At 64.7% G+C, this 22,961-nt stretch overlaps 9 protein-coding genes across 9 annotated transcripts in view; 5 read left to right on the forward strand and 4 right to left on the reverse strand.

Annotated features, from left to right (window-relative positions):
• Positions 1–505, forward strand: part of F751_5118 (DnaJ-like protein subfamily C member 7-like protein) — a gene marked incomplete at both ends in the record, with an annotated part of 5,244 nt that extends 4,739 nt beyond the window's left edge. Inside the window, one exon of the mRNA XM_011398861.1 lies at positions 224–505. Within this exon, the coding sequence (XP_011397163.1) occupies positions 224–505 (282 nt within the window). The remainder of the gene's footprint in view (positions 1–223) is intronic.
• Positions 506–727: 222 nt separating this feature from the next.
• Positions 728–1,091, reverse strand: F751_5119 (hypothetical protein; the record flags this gene model as incomplete). The annotated part of the gene is made up of 2 exons (XM_011398862.1): positions 728–911; positions 1,039–1,091. The coding sequence occupies 2 exons, from the start codon at positions 1,089–1,091 to the stop codon at positions 728–730; spliced, it is 237 nt and encodes a 78-aa protein (XP_011397164.1).
• A 516-nt stretch (positions 1,092–1,607) lies between these two features.
• Positions 1,608–2,591, forward strand: F751_5120 (40S ribosomal protein S8; the record flags this gene model as incomplete). The annotated part of the gene is made up of 4 exons (XM_011398863.1): positions 1,608–1,611; positions 1,823–1,895; positions 2,036–2,321; positions 2,379–2,591. 4 exons carry the CDS (start codon positions 1,608–1,610, stop codon positions 2,589–2,591), a joined length of 576 nt encoding a protein of 191 aa, XP_011397165.1.
• Positions 2,592–2,834: 243 nt separating this feature from the next.
• On the forward strand, positions 2,835–4,807 carry F751_5121 (Autophagy-related protein 8d; the record flags this gene model as incomplete). Its single annotated transcript, XM_011398864.1, has 5 exons — positions 2,835–2,874; positions 2,968–3,023; positions 3,110–3,162; positions 3,247–3,336; positions 4,783–4,807. 5 exons carry the CDS (start codon positions 2,835–2,837, stop codon positions 4,805–4,807), a joined length of 264 nt encoding a protein of 87 aa, XP_011397166.1.
• Positions 4,808–5,205: 398 nt separating this feature from the next.
• F751_5122 (Chlorophyll a-b binding protein 3C, chloroplastic) lies at positions 5,206–6,826 on the reverse strand (the record flags this gene model as incomplete). Its single annotated transcript, XM_011398865.1, has 6 exons — positions 5,206–5,693; positions 5,961–6,059; positions 6,285–6,364; positions 6,483–6,514; positions 6,620–6,652; positions 6,752–6,826. 6 exons carry the CDS (start codon positions 6,824–6,826, stop codon positions 5,206–5,208), a joined length of 807 nt encoding a protein of 268 aa, XP_011397167.1.
• Positions 6,827–8,274: 1,448 nt separating this feature from the next.
• Positions 8,275–9,780, reverse strand: F751_5123 (hypothetical protein; the record flags this gene model as incomplete). Its single annotated transcript, XM_011398866.1, has 4 exons — positions 8,275–8,577; positions 8,791–9,185; positions 9,412–9,635; positions 9,719–9,780. The coding sequence occupies 4 exons, from the start codon at positions 9,778–9,780 to the stop codon at positions 8,275–8,277; spliced, it is 984 nt and encodes a 327-aa protein (XP_011397168.1).
• A 1,857-nt stretch (positions 9,781–11,637) lies between these two features.
• Positions 11,638–13,057, forward strand: F751_5124 (Dual-specificity RNA methyltransferase RlmN 1; the record flags this gene model as incomplete). The annotated part of the gene is made up of 4 exons (XM_011398867.1): positions 11,638–11,747; positions 11,841–12,035; positions 12,129–12,267; positions 12,461–13,057. The coding sequence occupies 4 exons, from the start codon at positions 11,638–11,640 to the stop codon at positions 13,055–13,057; spliced, it is 1,041 nt and encodes a 346-aa protein (XP_011397169.1).
• Positions 13,058–13,755: 698 nt separating this feature from the next.
• F751_5125 (Amino-acid acetyltransferase) lies at positions 13,756–17,057 on the reverse strand (the record flags this gene model as incomplete). The annotated part of the gene is made up of 9 exons (XM_011398868.1): positions 13,756–13,911; positions 14,147–14,359; positions 14,610–14,800; positions 15,080–15,230; positions 15,483–15,803; positions 16,054–16,293; positions 16,507–16,594; positions 16,756–16,839; positions 16,987–17,057. 9 exons carry the CDS (start codon positions 17,055–17,057, stop codon positions 13,756–13,758), a joined length of 1,515 nt encoding a protein of 504 aa, XP_011397170.1.
• Positions 17,058–17,772: 715 nt separating this feature from the next.
• F751_5126 (Ubiquitin carboxyl-terminal hydrolase 12) lies at positions 17,773–22,663 on the forward strand (the record flags this gene model as incomplete). Its single annotated transcript, XM_011398869.1, has 12 exons — positions 17,773–17,846; positions 17,979–18,175; positions 18,420–18,550; positions 18,655–18,798; positions 18,917–18,997; positions 19,196–19,333; positions 19,524–19,640; positions 19,768–20,205; positions 20,615–20,755; positions 20,873–21,020; positions 21,152–21,849; positions 21,995–22,663. Coding segments are annotated over 12 exons (2,976 nt in total), but the record flags the coding sequence as incomplete, so codon positions are not given.
• Positions 22,664–22,961: the final 298 nt, after the last annotated feature.

Genomic DNA, 22,961 nt, shown 5'->3' on the forward strand with positions numbered 1-22,961 from the left:
CCCCCCCCCCCCCCCCCCCCCCCCCCCCCCCCCCCCCCCCCCAAAAAGGCGGAGGAGGGCGAGCGCGCGGAGGCAGAGGTCAACTTCAAGCTGGTGGGTGAGGCGTACGCGGTGCTCAGCGACCCCGCCAAGCGCCAGCGCTACGACGCGGGCTGGTCCAGCACCGAGATCGAACCTCTCCCCACTCCCCCCCGCCCCCCCCCCCCCCCAAAAACCGGCGGAGGAGGGCGAGCGCGCGGAGGCAGAGGTCAACTTCAAGCTGGTGGGTGAGGCGTACGCGGTGCTCAGCGACCCCGCCAAGCGCCAGCGCTACGACGCGGGCTGGTCCAGCACCGAGATCGAGAGCGGCTGCCCCGAGGGTGGCTGCTGCGGCGGCGGCGGCAGCGGCGGCGGCGTGCCCACCGACATTTTCGCCCAGATGTTCCAGCGCGGCAACGGCTTTGGGCCGAGCTACGGCGGCGGGCCCACCTTCGCATCGGGGCCCCAGTTCAGGGCGCGGTGGTGATTTGGGTCTTGGCACCCAACCCCGGCGCTGCGAGGCGCCATGGTGCTCTGGGACACCGTGGGTGCTACCCTTCCGTCTCAAGGGAGGAGCCCTTCGGCCCTGGCCTGCGAGGTCCTTCCCCCCTTCAGTAACTCAATCGCTGGGCCTGCGGCGTGGTCCCGCTCCAGTCCCATCTGCTGATTCAAATACAGTGTGCAGCGTGTGTACAGCCGCAGTCAAGGCTCAATAGAACCGGCTGACAAAGCCCAGCTTCTTCAGGATCTTGGCGTATGTGCTGTGCATGATCTTGGGCTGCCCCAGCTCGCGCCGCTGCCGATTGGACTTGTTAAACCGCTTGTGCACGTGGCCAGCGCGCTGGTACTTGATCTTGCCCGTGCCTGTCGTCCTGAACCGCTCCTTGAAGGCCCTGATGGGGGAAGGAGGTGGGGTTGAGGGGCCCCTCTGCGGCGAGGCACCGCACCGCGCACGCTGTGCCTCCCCTTGCACACGTTGCGCAGACCCGCCAGCCCCTGGCTCACTCCCCAATCACTCACGAGGAAGGTTTTAGCTTGCCGCCGGTGTGGGGGGGCATGGGGTTGTGCGCCATTCCTCGCATCTGCTGGGCCAAGCACGGTCCAGCTGTGGGGCAGAGTGGTGCCGTGGCAACGTCCGCAGCCCTGGGCAGGCCCCGGGTCAGGGTTCCACCAATGCAGGTTGCTAATGATCTCAGGGAGCCCAGCTGCTGTGGTGCAGCGCCAGTGCAAGAGACTGCGACCGACTCGTGCGCTATCGTCCGCGACAGGGCTGGACGAAGGACCGTGCAGAGTGCAGCCCACGACATGTCACCTGGAAGCGACGCAATATGCTATTTGTACCAAGTTCTAGTGTGTTATACTTCATGCATTCGCTGTCTGATCCGTCACATAGCAGGCTCATTCGTTTCGACTTGTTCTGACACAGCGACCCAGCAGGGAGGGAAGGGGGCCTGGGCGATTTGACCTGGTCAGGGGGTCCTCCTCCCTTGCTGCGTGCTTTCCATCGCTCCTTGCAAAGCCGGCCGCACCGTCGACTTCGGTCTCTTTTGTCTAGGGGTGGCGGTGGAGCCTTAGCCCGTGTTGTCAACATGGGTGAGTCGCACGGAGAGGGCAGACTGGGATGACTGGCGGGCGCCACCCGGCGCCAGCCGGCGGGTGGCATCACCTCCCCGAGCGAATGCCCGGGGGCGTGATAGCCATCCGTACAGCACCGGGGTGGGATGCTGGGACGCTGCAAGGCGAGTGGGGCGCATGTGTGTCGTGTCTCGTGCTTCACGCAGTTCCCCGGGCCTTCCCTCCCCAGGTATCTCCCGCGACTCTCTCCACAAGCGCCGGGCGACCGGTGGGAAGCAGAAGGCATGGCGCAAGAAGCGGAAGTGAGTAGTCTTCCTGCTGCAGTCCCTCTCCCAGCGGGCGTTGGGGGTGCTGCATCTCCCTGGGGAGTGTGCTGTGCTGACTCCCCCTTTGCCTCCCCCTGCCCCCCACCCACCACCCCCACCTCCGATGCTCCGCCCAGATACGAGCTCGGACGCCAGCCCGCCAACACCAAGCTGTCCAGCAACGTGACCGTGCGTCGCGTGCGCGTGCGCGGGGGCAACTCCAAGTTCCGCGCCCTGCGCCTGGACTCTGGCAACTTCTCCTGGGGGTCTGAGGCCACCACCCGCAAGACGCGCATCCTGGACGTGTCCTACAACGCGTCAAACAACGAGCTGGTGCGCACCCAGACCCTGGTGAAGAACGCCATCATCCAGATCGATGCCGCGCCCTTCAAGCAGTGGTACCAGCAGCACTATGGCGTGGAGGTGGGCCTGAAGAAGCGGTCCGCCGCCGCCGCGGCCCCCGCCGAGGAGGTGAAGCAGTCCGACCACGTCCAGCGCAAGCTCAAGCTGCGCAACAAGGACAGGACCCTGGACCCCCTGCTGGACGAGCAGTTCTCCGTGGGCCGGCTGTACGCCTGCATCTCCTCCCGCCCGGGCCAGTGCGGTCGCGCCGACGGCTACATCCTGGAGGGCAAGGAGCTGGAGTTCTACCTCAAGAAGATGCAGAAGAAGAAGGGCAAGCAGACGGCATGAGTGCTTTGCTGTAACGTCCCCTTCCTTGCTTCAGTTAGGGAGGGATGGCCGGGCCACGAGGGAGGGGTGTTCCGGGTTTCCACCTCGGAGGAACATGGTCTTGGGACCACTAGGGAGGTGGGACTCGGACTACCATTTCAGGCATCGCTGACCGGAGCCATCGACGCTAGAGAACATCAGGGCCCAGTTGAGTGCATACGCGGATCTTGTCGACATCACACGCGGTGTCCAGTCTCGGCAAGGATGGTCCGCACCAAGACTTTCAAGGAGGAACACCCGCTCGGTGCGTCAGGGGGTAGACGAGCACATGTGACCCCGTGCATCGCGCAGAATTTAAAATCAAAGAGCCTCGCTCCAACCCCTCCCTGGCCCGCAGAGAAACGCCAGGCTGAGGCCACAAGGATTCGCGAGAAGTATCCCGACAGGATTCCGGTGAGTGCCCTGCCCTCCCACGACACGCATCCATGCCCTTCACATGCTCTGAAAAATTCCCATGACCCGTGGACTGCCCCCCGCAGGTCATCGTCGAGAAGGCGGAGAAGAGCGACATCCCTGACATTGACAAGAAGAAGTGGGTGTGGTTGGCGAGGTACCCGCCCTTTGGCCCTCGTAATCCTGCAGATGCGCTCAATCGCCTTGACTGCGCACCCCGCAGGTACCTGGTGCCAGCAGACCTGACCGTGGGCCAGTTCGTGTACGTCATCCGGAAGCGCATCAAGGTCAGCCCCGAGAAGGCCATCTTCATGTTTGTTCGCAGCGTTCTTCCCCCAACAGGCACGTGTATTGATGGATTTGAGACAGTGCTGCGGGGAGAGGCATCACAACTGGCGTGCTCGTGCACATCACTCAGTGCCCTGGAGTTGGGCGGTGGACTGGGTCGGGCTGTCGTATCTCAAAGGGAGGCCTCGTACAACACACACTTACACACACACACACACACACACACACACACACACACACACACACACACACACACACACACACACACACACACACACACACACACACACACACACACACACACACACACACACACACACACACACACACACACACACACACACACACACACACACACACACACACACACACACACACACACACACACACACACACACACACACACACACACACACACACACACACACACACACACACACACACACACACACACACACACACACACACACACACACACACACACACACACACACACACACACACACACACACACACACACACACACACACACACACACACACACACACACACACACACACACACACACACACACACACACACACACACACACACACACACACACACACACACACACACACACACACACACACACACACACACACACACACACACACACACACACACACACACACACACACACACACACACACACACACACACACACACACACACACACACACACACACACACACACACACACACACACACACACACACACACACACACACACACACACACACACACACACACACACACACACACACACACACACACACACACACACACACACACACACACACACACACACACACACACACACACACACACACACACACACACACACACACACACACACACACACACACACACACACACACACACACACACACACACACACACACACACACACACACACACACACACACACACACACACACACACACACACACACACACACACACACACACACACACACACACACACACACACACACACACACACACACACACACACACACACACACACACACACACACACACACACACACACACACACACACACACACACACACACACACACACACACACACACACACACACACACACACACACACACACACACACACACACACACACACACACACACACACACACACACACACACACACACACACACACACACACACACACACACACACACACACACACACACACACGGATTTTCATGCAGCCGCCCTCATGGCCGATGTGTATGCTGATCACAAGGACGACGATGGGTTCCTGTACATCACCTACAGGTTTGTGTTGCTGTGGCTGGGCTGGGCTTCTGTCTCATTTCCTGGGTAACTGATGTCATTCCTCTTTCCTTCAAGCCAGGCATCATTTGCCTGCACTGGGCCTCAAGTTCACCATATTATCCCATTCCACAGCGGGGAGAGCACCTTTGGCTGCTAGGCCTCTTAGAAAGGGCAGCCCCGCCCTGCGCTCGAAGCCCCTGTACCAACGTGGCTGCCAAGAACTTGTACTTTGACGGTGCCCCATCCCTGTACCTACCTCGCCATGATGTGTGTACCCGTGGCCCTGGATGGGGGCCCTCCCAACCACACCCTCCCCCCCGCGTATGTCCTGCCCTTCACATGTGAGATGTACCTGTCTCCCGGGGACGAGCGGCGCGGCGCATGGGTGCTGGCCCCGCTTACACCCACGCGCACAGCAAGTGATCAGGGGCGGGATGGCTCCTCGGTACAGTAGGAAAATGCGCCCTCTCGGCTTGAAAACCAGGGGGGAATGCCGCCCCCTGCCCGGCCCCCACCCGCGCGTGGGTGGCCCCCCTCCCTGCTGTGCGGGACCCCTCACAGGCTGGGGGTGAACTTGGTGGCGAAGGCCCAGGCATTGTTCGCGCCGGGGTCGGCCAGGTGGTCGCTCAGGTTCTGGATGGGGCCCTTGCCCGTGACCACGGCCTGGACGAAGAAGCCGAGGGCGGCCACCATGGCCAGGCGCCCGTTCTTCAGCTCCTTGACGCGCAGCTCGGCGAAGGTCTCGGGGTCGTCGGCCAGGCCCAGGGGGTCGAAGTAGGTGCCGCCGGGGTACAGGTTGTCGAGGCCGTCGGACCAGTCGAAGGGCCCGCCGCTCACGCGGTAGCCCTCCACCGCGCCCATGAGCAGCACCTGGATGGCCAGGGTGGCGATGATGGACTGGGCGTGCACCAGGGAGGGGTTGCCCAGGTAGTTGAGCCCGTCAGGGGAGAAGATTTGGGCGCCGGCCTTGAACCACACGGCCTCCTGGAACTGCACGCCACTGTACTTCTGCAGGATCTCAGGGAAGACGATGCCGAGCGTTCCTGTGTGGGCGAGTGAAGGTGGGGAAGGGAGTGGGCGGAGGTTGCATCGGCACGGCAGGGGAAGCCGAATGGTGCTGGCCATGGGAGTACAGGGGGCCTGTGACAGCTGGGACAGCCCAGAGTGGTACAGATGCAGGAGAGTCTAAGGCAGGTCCATACCTTCCAGTGGCTGCCTCCCCCCCCTGCGCCCATTTCCTCGCAACGCCCTCCCCATCCCTCGATGGATTCAGCCAAAGATGCGACTTCACAACCTCTCCCAGAACGCACCCAGGGTGGCCCAGCGGCAGTGAATGACCTCGATCACCCTGTAGCGGGCAAAGGTCTCGGGGTCGGCAGACAGACCGGCCGTGTCCCAGCCGTAGTCGCCTGGGAGGGGCAGGGACAGGGCGTGCATGAGCCGAGCAGGGATCACATGCATGAGCCGAGCGGAGCAACAGCAGGGCTCGGTGAACGAGCCGGCCCAGCACGTCAAGACGCCATACCGCCGACAGCAGGTGATCGCCAGCAACCAGCACATGATTGTCAGCCACCACAACCCCATCGCCAGCCACCAACACCCGATCGCCAGCCACATGGAAGTTGGCGACATACCAGCAAACTCTCCGTTCAGGTAGCTGGGGGTGATGCCATCAGAAAAGGGGCCCAGGAACTTGGGGCGGTCGGGGCCGTACCTGCGGCGGAGGGAGGAGAACACCGGGGGTGGAGGCGCGTTTGCACAGGCCATGGTGCAGGTGCGGGGAATCCACCGGCTCCGATCATGCGCGAAGATTCTACAACCGGCCAACTCACCAGACACCCTCCGACACCTTTGGCTTCTGCTGCTGTAATGATCAGGGGGGGAGGTATATACTTAGTATGAGCAGCGGTACGGAGGCGAGCATGCATAGTACACATGATTCCGGTTCGCGGCCCGCCCCGGGGCCCACCTTCAGCGTGCGCCTCATGGTGGTCACCGCACGCTGCGTTGGGGGGAGTACAAGTTGTTCAATGAGATGAGCATCGATGATGGGACATGCAAGGGCGTTCGAACTCTTAAAACAAGGGTTCCGACAGCACACCTTGCCGGTGCTGGCCTGCGCGGCGACCTGGGGCCGCAGCGCGGTGGCATTGCCGAAGAAGGTGGAAGCCTGCATGACTTCGTTTGCTTCGATGAATGGAGTTTAGATGGGAGAGTGGGAGCCTGGTCAGAGAAGTATGGAGCGCGGCACCGCTGCGCACCAGACATGAAGCTAAATGTTTGCACGGAAGGAGGCAGGTCTATCCCGGCAGATTCTGTTTTTTGGGGGGGTGTGACCCCGGGGGGGCCCTTTCTCCACTTTCAGGTCACAATGTAATGTCAGCCGAATGGCAATGATCTCCTCATCCAAACCATTCTGGATCCAACTCCATACATCCAAGCGTATGTCAAGCGCTCTGGCTGTTCTGCTGTGCAACCTTTTATAGACCTGCTCTCCCTACAGAAGCTGAGTATATACATGCACATATCCATGATCAACCACGCCAAGCAAGGGGAGGATTCGGACTGCCAGTCGCTCTTTGGAGGAATGCGTCAGTGCAACGTGAAAAGGTGGCTTGAAGGAAGATATCAATTTGCAAAACGCTGAAGAAAAGGCTTGGCAGAGCTCCGAGGGGGCTGCTCAGGGAAGAGAGGGGTGGGAGGGTAACACGATGCGCCGGCAGCAGCTGTTGGCCTCCTGCTGCTGCAGTCTGCTGAAGGGGGCCAAGAACATGTCGAAGCTGCAACCATGGGCCATGCTGCACGGGGCCTGGGTATTCAGGAGGACAGTGTGGGACTTGGGAGGAAAATGTGTCATGCAGCCACTTGGAAGGGGGTGCAACTGTATGCTTGGGCAGCCCCAATCGGGAAAAGAATTTCAGAGTGGAGCTGGCACGGGAAAGAGGGACGGGGGTTTGATACCCCCCCCCCCGGCCTCTCCCTGCCACCGCTCCAACCAGACGCCTAGTGATTTCTGCAATGCTCGAGTTCAGGGGGGGAGGAGATGCTCATGCAGGGGTGACCCTCCTCGTCGCGTAGGGAGGGCTAGCGGCCTTGCCGCATCACATGAGCTGGCCCAAGGGGTCCTGCACCTGCCAGTTGTATGGCAGCATGTGGAGGGGAGTCGGATGGGGCCCCTGCGGCTCCAGCTGCATCGCCAGCAGCCCAGATGTGTCCATCCGTGCCGGCAGTGCCCCGTGGCATGCGCTCCCTGTGCGTGTCATGAGAAGGGGCGAGGGCGGAACGTGTGAGGAGGCAAGGCCACTGGCATGCTCAGGTGCTGGCGTGCAGGGCCTCAAGAATGGGGGGTCCGAGGAAACCCACCCGCCCACCCACCTGCAGGGTCCAGGTTCCAGAGGAGTGGGTCGAGGGCACCCAGGGAGTTGGGTGCGAGAGCTGGTCCACCATGCCCCCCTGCAAGGACGAGTGGGTGCGAAGTGAGCCGGCAGTGGAGGGACGGCCTGCATCGGCATGCCCGGTGCGGGGGGAACATCGTCCCCTGCCCATTCCCTGGCACGACATCCCCCACCGCGACGCAGGCTCCCGCGCCGCAGCGCTCGGCGGCGACCACTGCCCATCCGAGCGTCACACCAGGGGGCCCCCCGCCCCGATCACCCCCTCCCAACTCCACTCACGGAGCAGGGACGCGGCGGCGCTCTGGGTTGGGAAGCCAGGGTCGGCGGCGGCCAGGGCCTGGAGGGCCAGCAGCTGCTGCGCCAGGACAAGCGTCTGGTGCTGCTGGTGGGGCAGCTGCAGGTCCAGCCCCACCGCGCGCAGCCCGCCCGGCCCCAGGCCGCACCCCAGCGAGGCGGAGGTCCGCTGCCCCAGCGCCTCCAGCAGCGCGGCGGTGTCCGGGGCGGGCGCAACGCCGGAGCCGTGTCCCGCCCGCTCGCCGGCCACAAGGGCGGGGGCTAGACGCAGCACGGGGGGCGGGCGGTCCGCCGGCGCCGCGGCGCCCGGGGTCGGGGCGCGAGCAGCGCGGGGGAGGGGGCTGCCCGCGCGATGGCCGGGGGTCGAGGGGTTCTCGCATGCCGAGGCGTGGGCCCTGCGGTCCCGCCCGCGCCGCCCCGCGGGGCCTTTGAGCATGGCCGCGTGCGGCACCTGGCCGCGGGGCGGGGGCTGGTAGGCAAAGTCCACGCCGCGGATGCGGTGGATGCGGGGCACGCTCTGCCCTGCGAACCGCCCCTCGCACAAGTCCTTGTAGCGCTCCACCGCCTCGGAGGCCACCGCGCAGGCGGCGCGCACCGAGGCCGGGGGCCCCTCCACGCGGAAGGTGCGCGTGGGGCGGCGGCATCGGGCGTCGCCGGGGGACGTCCAGGACCGGACCTCCGCGCCCGTGGCGCGGCAGACGTCGCGGATGGAGGCGCCGGAGGGGCCAATGACAAAGCCGGCAGCAAGGAGGGTGATGCGCAGATGCATGCCGCCCGTGGGGGAGGGCTCCGCGGACACGATGCCCTGCTCCAGCTCCTCGGTGCCCTGTCCTTGCTGGCGGGGGCCTGGGGGAGGGTGGAAGAGGAGCGGAGTGGGCGTGGGTACCTAGGTTCCACACAGCTTCCAACTTCCCTTGGACGCTTGCGGTACAAGCATTCCCATCAGCAGTACGCATTCTCTGGCTGTGAACATGACCAACACACACACACACCGCCTGGGACGACTCCACAGGGGTGGCTTTTATATGGAGTACCCCTCCTAGGCCCCCCACCCCCATCAATCGAGTCTCACCACTAGGCTGCACCCACTGCACGGTTTCGGGGGCAACAACGTCGCCGATCAGGTTGGACTGCAAGGGGGTGCCATGCCCGGACCCAGTGCTGCTGCGGGGGGAGGTGGAGGAAGACAAATCCAGTCCCTCCTCGGAGGAGGAGCAGCGCGGGGCCGTGACGCTCAAGGCAGACTCCAGCGAGGTCTCCAAACCAGCGCCCGCCATGAACGCGTTTCTTGGTTCCCTGAAACACGTTGGGGGGGCTGAATGAGTGTGGGGGTGTGTGTGCGAGGCACTGGCAGCACCCCCCATATCGTACAAGCTTACCTGAGGAGCAGGGACTCTGGCAGCACAGAGACCGAGCCGGGTGGGTGTCTTGCGTTCAACATGTCGACTGTACTTTTTTCAGGGTATTGAGGTGTTCGGGTGAAGAAGCTGTCCGGTTATGAGTAAGAAAATCTGTACTGCTCAAGTCGGTCAGCATGACGAATCTCGTGACCTCCTCCCTGTACAGCGTTGCTGCGAAGATCCTGTGCCTACCTCGACCCGCAGTTCTTTGTACTGTGGATTAATTCAATCGAATGCTTTTTCGATTGGCTTCAAACTACTCCAGGCTCGATGTGCGTACCAGCCCGAGTGCACACTCGGCTGCCAACGCAAGAACCCCTTTGTGCGCGAGCGAAGCGGACGCACAGGACTCCTTCAATTATTGTCCCACGAAATTTTCGGGTAAGAGATCTGGCTTATGCGGGATGTCTTGTGCCTCTGAACAGGGTTCATGGCAGTTCGTTGTCGAACGGATCGCTGGTATGATCGACCCCGGCTGTCGCCGACACCCGGGGAGACATCCACCCTCTCCGTTTGCCGTGCTGTCAGCCCTGTTCTGGGGCTTCCAATTCCTCCTATGCTCAGGGTTTCTCCTGGGAGGTGCTGGCATGTAGGATAGCAACTGTGAAGGACTGTCGACTCGCTCCCACTCGGCGAAAAGGCCCATCCGCTTCCGAGTTCCGTGTGATTAGGATGTGCGACTCTGTTCCCTGGCAGCCACGTGATATTACCTCCGCAATTGCAAGCCTATCGCGAATCCTTTGTAAGGCGCAAAGGCTGCTCTAAAAAATATATGTGGTGTGTGTGGCTGTTCAGCGAGCACACGCCGGCTCGCGGTGGGGTTGTCACTCTCGTCATCATCTTCTGAGTATGAGGACGCCAGCATCTCCCCTCCGCTGTCTGGTGGGACTGAGGAGGTTAAGAGCGTTGCTCTGTACTCGAGGAGTTGAGGATCTACCGTGCCGATCGGAACGATGAATTGTGGGCTCGTGGGTGCAATTGCGGCATTCGAGGAACTGGTTCTGTCTGGAGATATTAGGAGATATCCCGGGTGAAGCGGCATTCATGTTGACCTACCCACCCTGCTCCTCGCCGATCCTCTAGGGTCCATCACGACAGCTCATCCCGATCCAGAATTGGAATCTTGATGTAGTCTGCATGCCGTGCCAATCATTTTAGTGATCCTTGGTGTCACCAGGACCAGTTCTCGGTCTATCACACCCAAGCACTTGCCGGCAGCACGAGGAACAACCAAGTCATTCCACCACCAATGACTGTGTCACATCACATCTGAAATTACCTTCGAGTATAAAAAGATCACCAGCTCGCAGAGACTGCTATCGTCGAAACTCCAAAACGGCTCCTAAAGTAGGAAAAAACAGTTCGTCACGGGGACTTCCCACGTGGTCACCCACCGCAGTACTATTCCCGCCCAATCCAGCTTAATTACCGAGGTCTAATGGGATCGGATGTGTTCTGGATGGTATGAACGAACCATGGTAGTAGTCGAATTCGCCCGTATATAATCCACATAGGAATACGAACATACTTGCTGGCTTGACGGACGGCACGAGTGAAGTGAACAATGTCAGGGATCCATTTTCAGGGAGATGATCAATGCCTTCCAGCACTGAAAGTCCCCCAAGCATACAGGCTTGTACACCCTGGCACGTAATGGGTACTGGTCGGAACTATCCACCCACATAATGGAAAGATGGGCGCTCTTTTTCTGAGAATATGGCCTGTGACACTCCTCTGCTCCTGCTCACAGTGCTCGGTCGAGTACCTTCCCCTAGGAGCCTATCGCGCGCGCGCCTTTGCTCAGGCCCGCAACGCACCATATTCGGTGCATGGAGACACTGCTCAGCGATCAAGCCGTTGCCGATAAATAAAGAAACCTGCGTTGAGTGGAACTCGGCATGCCCAAAAAGAGGGTGCTGTCGCCGCAGTCCGTGTGGGACGAGCCGGCGCTGCGCCTGGCCTTCGACCGGGCCGGCGTCAAGGCCCTGCACCTGCCTCCCCTCTACCGGTAGGACTTCGAATTGTGGCACCGGCACGGTCACTGACATCTCGCGTGCGCTGCTCGGTGCGGAAGCGTCACCCCCAACCCCAACCCCTCCAGGCACCTGCTGCGACACCCGGATGCCAGCTGGTCCGACGTGCCCGACCTCCCCCGCGCGGCGGTGGACCTCCTGACGCGCGACTTCGCGGCGCACACCACTACCCTGGTCCATGCCCAGACCTCCGGCGGCGGCGATGCCACCAAGCTGCTGGTGCGCCTGCAGGACGGACTGCAGGTGGAGGCGGTGATCATGCAGTACGACACGACGTCCGCCCCGCCCGCCGCGTCCGACGGCGCCGCACCGCCCGCCGTCACCGGCTCCCAGCGCTGCACACTGTGCGTGTCCAGCGAGGTGGGCTGCGCCATGGCCTGCACCTTTTGCGCCACGGGGACGATGGGCCTGTCGGCCGACCTCACCGCGGGCGAGATTGTGGAGCAGCTGGTGCACGCGCGGCGCCAGCATCCCATCCGCAACGTCGTCTTCATGGTGGGAAAGGGTGGGGGGTGGGTGAAGGGTGGGTGGATGGGGTGGGGTACCGGTGGGCGAGCCACTCTCAAGAGGGCAGAGATGCTGGTGCAGGGGGCTGTCGTGACAGCGGTGAGGACCACGGCAGTACGCCCCCCCGACTCCTGCCTTGTATCAAACCGTCGAGTTTCATCACCACCACTACCACCCCAAGGGCATGGGCGAGCCGCTGAACAACTACGTGGCGGTGCGCGCCGCCATCCTGACCATGGTGGACCCGGCCTCCTTCGCGCTGCGCCGCTCCGCGGTCACGCTTTCCACGGTGGGCGTGGCGCCGCGCATCCGCCAGCTGGCCGCCGACCTGCCCGGGGTCAGCCTGGCCCTGTCCCTGCACGCGCCCACCCAGGAGCTGCGCGCTGCCATTGTGCCCAGCGCGCGCGCCTACCCGCTGGACCGCCTCATGGCCGCGGTGGCCGAGTACCAGGCCGCCAGCGGGCAGCGCGTGTTCGTCGAGTATGTGCTGCTGGGCGAGGCCAACTGCCGCGCCGAGCACGCGCACGCGCTCGGCGCCCTGCTCTCCGGGCGCAACGTGGTGGTCAACCTCATCCCCTGGAACCCCATCCTGTCCCCCGCAATGGACTTCCGCGGCCCCGCGCCGGGCCAGGCCGTGGAGTTCGCAGTCGTGCTGAGGGAGCAGTACGGCCTGCCCACCACCATCCGCCAGGAGAAGGGGCAGGCGAGCGAGGGGTGGGAGGGGGGCCGACGGCTGGCTGAGGAGGTCGGGAACGATGCGATGGTGGGAAGGGTGTGAGGGATCGTGGGGGGACCAGTGCTCCCAGGACTGGCCAGATAACTTGAGCCGGCGCGAGATGGTTGGCCCCTGGGCCCCCAGCGTGCTGCTTGCCCCAGGTGCGAAACGGACCTCCCCAGACACCTCCTCCGGCCCTGCTCCCTCACCGTCATTCCCACCGAATCCTGCAGGACGTGGCGGGGGCCTGCGGTCAGCTGGTGCTCGAGCAGGGGGGGAGGGCGTGCGGGCCCGGCGGCAGCGGCGGCGGCGGGTGCGGGGACCTGGAGGACCTGGCCGGCAGGGCGGTGGCCGCCCGGTAGCTTGGGCACTGACAGTGTGTGCACCTGCGCTGCACGAAAGGGCCATGCTCTCACTGAACGTTTGCCCATTCAAGCTGGAATTTTCCCCTTCTCTCACTTTGTTTGACATCTATCTTTCGCTCCGGACATGTACACGATCCCTTGTTCAAGCTGAGGTAAAAGACTTGAAGGAGTTGCCTGGGAGGCGGGGCCTCCGCCAGGGATTGCCTGACCTGCGGAGGGCTCCATCCCCAGCCTCCTGATGTGCCTTCCACAGCGTGCTCTCACGGCGAGGCGGGAGCACTCGCCGCGGCGGTTTGATTGCCAGTGCTGGGGGGCAGGCAGGCACAGTGCTTCACTCGCAGGCCCTTCACGTAAGTCAGCAAGGGCGTGCACCGAGGAGGTGGAGCGCCAAGTAGCTCAGAAGCCGATGCGCTGCCCGGCCGGCACGTCGGCCGCCTCGTCCAGCTCCACAAACTCCTTGGAGTAGAGGGCGGCAAAGGGCGGCAGGCTGTTTGCGCACACCCGGGGCAGCAGGGGGGAAGTTTTAGCCAGGCCCGCAGGTTCGTAGCCGCGCTATATGCATGAGGGGGGTTGGGAAAGAGCGGGGAGGCGGTGACGGGACGGGGCGGAGAATGATACCGTCAGATTCACATGCTGGAGGAACATCTGTCATGCCAAATATGCTACTTCCACATCTACATGTATCTTTTCAGTCATCCCTGCCAACATTGAGGCCTGAACACGTTACGGCCACCCCCTTTTCCCCCTGTAGGAAAGAATGGATCCACCCCCCCCCCGGCGCACCCACCTCCATGAACCAGTCGTAGCCGCCGCGGCCGACCTGCACCAGCAGGCAGCGGCCGTAGCCCGCGCGCCGCGCATCCTGCTCCACATAGTCCAGCAGGCTGTCGCCCAGGCCATTGCAGCGGTAGGCGGGGTGCACCACCAGCGCCGCCAGCTCCATCAGCCGCGCGCCGTCCTGCGAGGCGCCCAGGTCGGCCACGCAGGCGCAGGCCAGGACCTGCTGGGTGGGGTGGGTGGGTTTGAGGCTGGGATGGCGGGGTGGGTGGGGTGGGAAAGGGCGGGGCAGACAGCGTGTGCCTGCCAGGTGGGGTGACGCCGGCCGCGCAGCCGGTCGCGTCTCATCGCCTCCTGCGCTCCCCTCCACTCCCCAGGCCGGCGTATCGTCCCCGCGTCCCACACCCAGACCAGCCTCCTCCCCCCATCTTCCCACGCCCTCCTTCCCCACACCCCGCCCCCGCGTCACCCACCTTCCCCTCGCGCTCCAGGACGGTGATGCTGCGCAGGCGCTGCGAGACCTCGTGCAGCCAGCCGGAGAGCGGGTAGCCCTCCACCTCCTCCAGGTGGGTCAGCAGGCGGGTGATGCCGTCCACATCGCGCCAGGCGGCAGGGCGGATGCCCTCGTACAGGTCGGTCGCGATCATGGTCACCCCCCGCGTCCCTGTCGAGAGTGGAAGGGCAGCAGCACATGGGTGGGCTCCCCTCAGTCCAGTTCCGTGATGCACCCGCAGAGAACCGCGGGGTTTGCTTCGCAAGGAAACAGCGGCACATGGCTCCAGGCGCTGAAGCGCGCATCGTCCAGGGCACCGACTGCTTTGGAGGGGTGAGGCGGTCCATGCAGGCACGCGCTGGCGCCGCCACGGCGCCACCTCCATCCCCCCTCCCCAATGCCACAAGGTGCCCCCCCTTCCCCCGCCCCCCCCCTCGGTCGCCCGCGCACCGTCGCGGGTGTAGAGCTCGATGAGCATGGCGCCATCGGTGGCGGCGTCCACCAGGTGCGCGCGGCGCACGCCGTTGCGGCAGGCCACCGCCGCGGCCACCACCTCGCGCGGGAACCCGATCTGCTGCCAGCTGTCCAGGTCCAGCTGCAGCTCGGTGTCGGCCGGCGCGACGGGCGGGCGGGGGGGGGGCCTCCCATCCTCGTGCCCGCCCTGGCCGCCGCGGTCGCCACCCCCAGCCGCCCTGCCCCAGCCGCCCTGCCCCTCCACCTCCTCGCCGCTGCCAAAGGTGAAGGCGCCGTCCACGCCGCGGCCGGCGCCGGCGCCGCCCTCCCCCGCGCCGCGCGCGATCAGCGCCTCCGCGTCGTCCAGGGGCAGGTAGGCCGGCAGGCCCAGGTCCGCCACGTCCTGCCCCGTCAGGCACAGCAGCTTGTCGGCGCCCAGCTCCACCGCCGCGTGGGTGGCCACGTCGTACACGTTGCAGTTGAGCAGCTCGCCGGAGGAGGTGACCCCGATGTTGGTCAGCACCACGATGGCCCCCGCCGCCAGCTGCACCTCCACCGCGTCGCGCTTGACGTAGCGCACCTGGCCCATGAGCCCAAAGTCCACGCCGTCCACGATGCCGCGGCGCCGCGCCACCGTGAAGTTGCCGTTGACCACCTGCACGGCGGGGCCGCCGTGAGGCGCCAGCGCCGCGTGCCGACGCACCATCGGCACAAACGGGGCCTGTGGATCGGTGGTGGGGGGGGCTTGGTCGGGGGGTGGAGCAAGGATGACAAACGGTGGGGAGCTGGGGTGTGGGTGCATGTGGAGAGTGTGTGCTGAGTCAGCAAGCGCTGGTGTGGGGGCAGCGAGGCTGGCAACGCCGCTGCCGCCGCGGGACCAGCGCAGGCCCGCGTCGGGGAGGGAGGCCCCTGCACGGCCAAACAGGATCCTCTCCCTGACCCCCTTTCCCCCTCGGAATCTCAGCCCCCACCCGCGACATGTGCCCCGCGATGGTCGTGTAGGTGACGGCCGAGGCGTGCAGCGCGCCCGCCATGGCGGCCGCGTCGGTCACTCGGTACGCGCCCTCGAAGCGCGGCTCGCGCCCCGCTGCGCGCAGGTGGTCGTCGATCCAGGGCTTGCCCCCGACCACAATCACCAGGCGAATGCCCAGGCCGTGCAGGAGCAACAGGTCCTCCAGCAGGGGCTGCAGCTGCCGGGGCTCGTACGCCACCTGGCGGGTGTTTTTGGTGTGGTAGTGGTAGGGGGTTGTCGGGGAGGGGGAGGGCGCAGGAGAAGGGGCGCGGTGAGGTGCAAGGACTGGCGGGCAGGTGAGCTTTGGTGTCAGGGAGGCTGCAGGCGAGAAACGCTTGTGAGCACGGGATGGGCCTCTTATGAAACAGCCACACTCCACGCCGCACAGTGCAAGCCCTGTGCGGGGTCCTACCTCGCCGGGCACAACGATGACGAAAATCCTGCCCCGATGCCGCATGACGTAGGGGGAGGCCACATGCAGGAACTTGACCAGCTGGGCACTGCAGGCGTGGAGGTGGGGGAGTTTCAGGCGAGAGGTTGGGGATGGGTGGGAACGGTAGCCTGCATGTGGTAGCCCCTCGGTGTTCATGTGTGTGGATGCGTCAACCCCTCGCCCTTACCAAAAGACACACACCACCACATGCTGTGCACTCCCCCCTACCTGTCCCAGGCGGCATCGCTGGATCCCTCCTCCACCGGCTTGCTGGTAATGGAGTCGTCCAGGTTTTGCAGCCCCGTCTGGCGACTGACGCGGCAGGCGAAGGAGGGCCGGCACCTGGCAACCCCCTGCTCTCGCCAGGGTGCCATAAAACCCTTGCACGCCGTCCCCCATTCAGCAGGCCCATGGGCCTGCCTTTGGGAGTGGGGTGATTCCCTGTGTTTCCTAACATACGTCCTGAGGCCAGAGATGTGTCGTAGACGGGCGCTCTGGCCCTCCAGGCCGATGCTCTGCCGGAGCACCATGTCAGGGGCACACCCCACACCAGACCTGCCGCGTCATCGAGCACGCATCATTCAAGTACATGTTGAAAAGTGTAATGTGAACAAGTATATGTTGGTTGTACCAGCTCGAGTGCAGTGAGTATGCCCACACTGAGTCGCACAGGTGCGGACTGATCGATCGATCGCCTGTGCGATCTCAAGCGAGGTCCTTTCCTCCAGCCCTGAGCGTCTCATTGAACACCCGCTCCTGCATCGCAGACCAAGCCTTCCCTTCCGTTTAAAAACGCCCAAGTCTGCAAGAAAGCCCTCCCACGTGGCTGGGAGCAATCAGGGGCATGGATCCTGAGGTGGATTCGGAGGAGCTTGATCACCAGGAGCCCGAGCTTGTCCAGGATGACGCGCAGCCGATGGAAGGCAAGGACGTCGCTCTGACTGATTTGAATGGTGCCATGATTGGATGTGTCCTTCCGGGGACCTGCTGCCTGAGCTGCTGGGGGAGGGGCCCCGACACTCGAACAGACCTCCGCCCCTGCCGCGTCCGCAGGCGTCACCATCGAGGAGGAAGTTGTTGGTCAGGCACCTGATCCGTTGAAAGGCGAATACACGGTAATCAGGCGCAGCATGGGTGCGCGTGCTCTATCACCGAAGGGCCGCTCGCACACTCCCTCGCTAAGGGGCTGCACCTCATGCTGTCCAGCATCCCTTTTGAGCCCCTGATATCACGTCACCCTTGCAGTGGGAGCTGCGGGACTTCTCACAGCAGCCGCTGAAGACCTTTTCTGAGGTGTTTGATGCTGGCGGCTTCCCATGGTGAGGCGCTGGGTGTGGTCTCGATTGAACATCATGCAGGCCCCCATGAGAGCGTGCAGGAGGGGCGCATGGTACAGTCGGGATCGGGACCCCCCGTCAGGGATCCATCACCTTCCCCAAATCCGTGCGCAGGCAGCTGCTCTGCTTCCCCAAGGGCAACAAGCCCGGACAGCTGTCGCTATTCCTGGCCGTCCCAGAGAACGAGGACCAGCCCATGGGCTGGCAGCGGTCCGCCAGCTTCAAGCTCACCGTGCTCAGCGCGCATGGGCGCGAGCACGACGTGAGCAAGGACGCCACCCACACCTTCCTGGGCACCGAAAACGACTGGGGTGAGCCCCCGAGGTCTGCCTGTGCTGGGGGCAGGGAGGGGGCCCATGGTGTGCACATTGGAAGACGTGAGAGGATCGATACCCCCAGCCTCAACCCCGCACTGCCTGGCTGGGGGCTGCCCCAGCTGCCAGTGGTCGATCGCAGGGGGCGCCGGCCCATGCTGGTATCGGCCGTGGGGCCTGCACCTAAGGATGTAGGCTACCTACATTGTTTCACGCCATAGTCACCTCCCCCACCTCGCAGGCTTCAACACCTTCATGCTGCTGAATGACCTGGTCGACCCCTCTCGAGGACTGCTTGTGGACGACACGCTCCGCATCAAGGCAAGTTGTTTGGGATCTTTGGGGTCGGAAAAATGTAGCAAGCTCATCCCAGTGTGTGCGGAGTTTACTCAGAGTCATCTGAAGCCCATCACCCACGACCCACTGCCCTTGCTGGCGTGCCCACCAAATCATGCACACCTCGGACCCCCGTGCAGGTGGAGGTGGAGGTCCGCGTCCCAGAGGACTTCTCCTACGACTCCCGGAAGGAGACCGGCTACGTCGGGCTCAAGAACCAGGGCGCCACCTGCTACATGAACTCCCTGCTGCAGACGCTGTACAACATCAACCAGTTCCGCAAGGTGGGCCATGGTGGGGGCCAGGCAACAGCGTCGGGATTCTGTCTGTCGTCACTGGCGTGCCCATATTTGTGCTGCCAAGAGCACCGGCAGACCCCCCCTGCTATGCTTACGACCGCAGGCCGTGTACCATATGCCCACCTCGGAAGACGACGACCCGGCCAAGAGCATGCCGCTGGCCCTCCAGAGCGTATTCTACAAGGTGCGTGGTTGCGTGGTCGTTTCTGTGCTTCATCTGTGGGGAGGTGCGGGTGGCAGGGGATGTATGGGTTGGCGTGCAAAGCAGCGTCGCAGGCAGGGAGAACAGGCCTGTGACGCAGGTCTGGGGCCCTATCCAATGCCTGGGGTGGCTCATGAACAAACACGGCACCGCCCTGCCCCCACCGGCCCACCCATGCAGCTGCAATTCACGGACGGCCCAGTGTCAACCAAGGACCTGACGCGCTCGTTCGGCTGGGACACCAGCGACGCCTTCCAGCAACACGACGTGCAGGAGCTGAACCGCATCCTCTGTGACCGCCTGGAGGAAAAGATGAAGGTGTGGGGGCGGGGTTCGAGGAGGGGGAGGAGCTCGTCTTTTGAACAGGCGCTGTCCATTCTGGACGGGGTGGGCCTGGAGGGCGCCTGGCGTGGTGCTGCGGGTGAAGCACCGGCACGCCGGGGTCGGGAGGAAAGCATGTCCCTTGATGCGACAACAAAGACCCCCACACATGCACTCCGCCATGCAGAGCACGCGGGTGGAGGGCACCATCAGCAAGCTGTTCGAGGGGCACACCCTGAACTACATCGACTGCATCAACGTGGACTACAAGTCCTCCCGCCGCGAATCCTTCATGGACCTCCAGGTGGGGAGGAAGGGGGACGAGGGGGCTGGGGCCTTGTTTGAATTCTCTGGCGTCATTCGCAGGCGACAGTGAGTCCTCCTGTAACCCCCTTCCCTCCTCCCTTCCTTTCCCCCTCGTTCCCCCATAGCTGGACGTCAAGGGGTGCAAGACCATCCTGGACTCCTTTGACCGGTACTGCGAGGTTGAGACGCTGGAGGGCGACAACCAGTACCTGGCGGAGGGGCACGGCTTGCAGGACGCGCGCAAGGGCGTGCTCTTCGACGGCTTCCCCCCCGTGCTCCAGCTCCAGCTCAAGCGCTTCGAGTACGACTTCATGAAGGACAGCATGGTGAAGATCAATGACCGCTACGAGTTTGGCGAGGAGCTGGACCTGGACGTGGGCGACCGCAAGTACCTGGCCGCCTCGGCCGCCCGCGGCGTGCGCAACAAGTACAAGCTGCTGGCGGTGCTGGTGCACTCCGGCGGCGTGCACGGCGGGCACTACTACGCATACATCCGCCCCGACGGCGCGCGCTGGCTCAAGTTCGACGACGAGCGCGTGGAGGCCGCGGAGGCGGACCGCGCGGTGCGCGGCAACTGGGGAGGTGAGGACGACCGCGGCGCGCCGGGCGGCGGCGCGCCGGGCCTCCGCTTCACACGCTTCGCCAATGCCTACATGCTGGTGTACGTTCGCGAGAGCGAGTGGGGGTCTGTCATGTGCGGCGTGGAGCGGCGCGACATCAGCCAGCATGTCTGCGCTCGCCTGCAGGTGGGGGGTTGGGGAGGAGGGGGACCCAAAGGGGGGTGGTGGCAAGAGGGGGGGGGGGACGAAAGGAGGTGGGGGCGAAAGGGGGGAAAGGGGAAATCGTGTCATCCCGTCAGCCAGCCCCCGGCCCGGGCCGTAGCACCGTCTCCTCCCTGGCCAGGCGATCCCACCGATGTGTTCCCCCTACCAAACAACCCAGCCCACAACCAACCCCCACCCAAACACCCAGGCGGAGCAGGATGAGAAGGAGCGGCGGCGCAAGGAGAAGGCGGAGGCCCACCTGTACACCCTGGTCCGCGTCTCCACCGACGCCGACATGGCGTCCCAGATTGGGCGCGAGCGCTGGTTCGACCTGGTAGACCACGAGGGCGTGGCCACCTTCAAGCTGAGCAAGCGCGCGCCCTTCTCCACGCTGCGCGCCGAGGCGGCGCGCGCGCTGGGCGTGCCCCCCGCCGCGCAGCGCTTCTGGCGCTGGGCCGCGCGCCAGAACGGGACCTACCGCCCCTCGCTGCCGCTGGAGCCAGAGTCGGACGAGGTGCCCATCAGCAGCCTGCGTGACGGCCGCCGCGACCTGCGCCCCGGCACGATGAGCACGCTGAACCTGTACCTGGAGACGGCGCCCGACGGGGGCGGTGGTGGTCGGGGGCGCGGGCGGGGGGCGTCGGGGCCGGAGCCGACGGGGCGGCGCCCGACGGCGGCTCGCCCGGCGCCCAGGACGGCGCTGGCGATGCGAGCAAGGCCACGAATACCCCGTCTACGTCGCCAGCCGCCACCCCGCGGCCGCGCGGCGCGAACGACATCCTACTCTTCTTCAAGCAGTTCCTGCCCGACCCCGAGGAGCCTGCGCTGCGCTACGCAGGCTCGCTCCAGGTGCACCGCCACAGCCGGATCGGGGAGCTGGCGCCCGCGCTGCGCGCGCTGGGCGGCCTCGCCCCCGATGCCGCGCTGGAGGTGTACGAGGAGGTCAAGTTCGAGCCCAGCGTCATGGTGGAGGCGCTGCGCCCGGCGCTGACCGCCGCCGCCGCGCAGCTGGAGAACGGGGACGTGCTGGTGTTCCAGGCCGCGGCGGCGAGCCTCCAGGCCCCGCCCGACTGCCCGCGGGAGCACCTCTCCGCGCCGGCCTACATGTCGCACGTGCGCAACCGCGTGCGCGTCGCCTTCCGGCCGCTGGAGTCCCCCGGGGAGGAGGGCCTGCTCCTGGACCTGCGCAAGGACATGGGGTACGAGGAGGTTTCTGGCGCGCTGGCGGCGCGGCTGGGCCTGGACCACCCGCTGCGCCTGGCGCTGACGGGGCAGAACCCGTACAGCGCGCTGCCGCGCCCCGCGCCGCTCAAGTACGCGCCTGGGGCCACGCTGGAGGAGATGCTGCGGGCGGGGCAGTACGGCGCGGCGGCGGGCAGCACGCTCTACTACGAGGTCATCGACCTGCCCCTGCCCGAGTACGAGAAGCTGGTGACCTTCAAGGTACCAGCGTGGGAGTCGGGGGTCCGGGGGGTGGAGGAAGGATGCCGAGGGTGGGGGTGAGGAACAGCCCCGGTCACCGTCGGCGGTCTGCACAAGGCAGAGCGTTCTCAAGGCTCCCATGCACCACCCAACCCCCCCATGCCAGGTGTCGTTCCACAACGCCAAGGCGGAGGAGGTCAGCGCGCACAGTGTGCGGCTGCCACGCGACGCGCGCGTGAGCCAGCTGCTGGAGGAGCTGCGTGCGCAGCTCCCGGCCGGAGCCGGCGTGGGCGACGCGCCGCTGCGCCTGATGGAGGTCTACCAGTGGCGCGTCTGGCAGCTCTTCGACCCGGACCAGGCGGTGGGGTCCATGTCCGGCGACGCGCTGTGGCACCTGCGTGCTGAGGTGGTGCCCCCCGACCAGCGGGGGGCGGGGGGCGAGGAGGGCCTGCACGTGCACTGCCTGCAGGTGACGGAGGAGGCCCACAACCGCGCTTTTGCCTTCAGCGACCCCTTCATCATGCGTGTGCGGGAGGGCGAGACCGTGGGCGAGCTGCGGCGCCGCGTGCAGGTCGCGCTGGGGGTCGGCGATGAGGAGTTTGCGGGCTGGCGCGCGCTGCTGTGCCCGCCGCTGTCGGCCCCGGAGCCGCTGGAGGACGAGGAGGTGGTGACCGCGCGCCTGGCGCGCGCAGACCTGGAGCGCCTGTACGGCCACCACGACCGCGCCTGCATCGGGTGGGAGCACGAGAACCGGAACCCGCGCAAGACGCACGCACACCTCAACCGCAACGCGGCCTGGTACGGGCAGGAGCGCCAGCTCAAGATCAAGGCCTGAGGTGCGGGCGGGAGCGGTGCGGGGGGAGGGCCGCGCATGCCACACGCGGCGTGGCCGACCATGGCCCAGCCCCTCTGCAGTGTGCTGACTGCGTGCTCTCAGGGCAATGCCCGGCACGCCGGCTGTAAGGCCGTTGATATATAGATCGCCGCGGACTGGTGCAGGTCTGTAGGATCTAAAAAGGGGGGGGGGGGGTTGAAATGGCATGGAATTAATTCAGTCCTATCTCGAGGCCTGACATTCCGCGCGCTCTCACATGCGGCAAACCAGGGAATGCGACTTCCAACGCATTGATGCT

The sequence above is a fragment of the Auxenochlorella protothecoides genome (genome assembly GCF_000733215.1).
Source record: "Auxenochlorella protothecoides strain 0710 unplaced genomic scaffold scaffold56, whole genome shotgun sequence".
Taxonomy (NCBI): Eukaryota; Viridiplantae; Chlorophyta; class Trebouxiophyceae; order Chlorellales; family Chlorellaceae; genus Auxenochlorella; species Auxenochlorella protothecoides.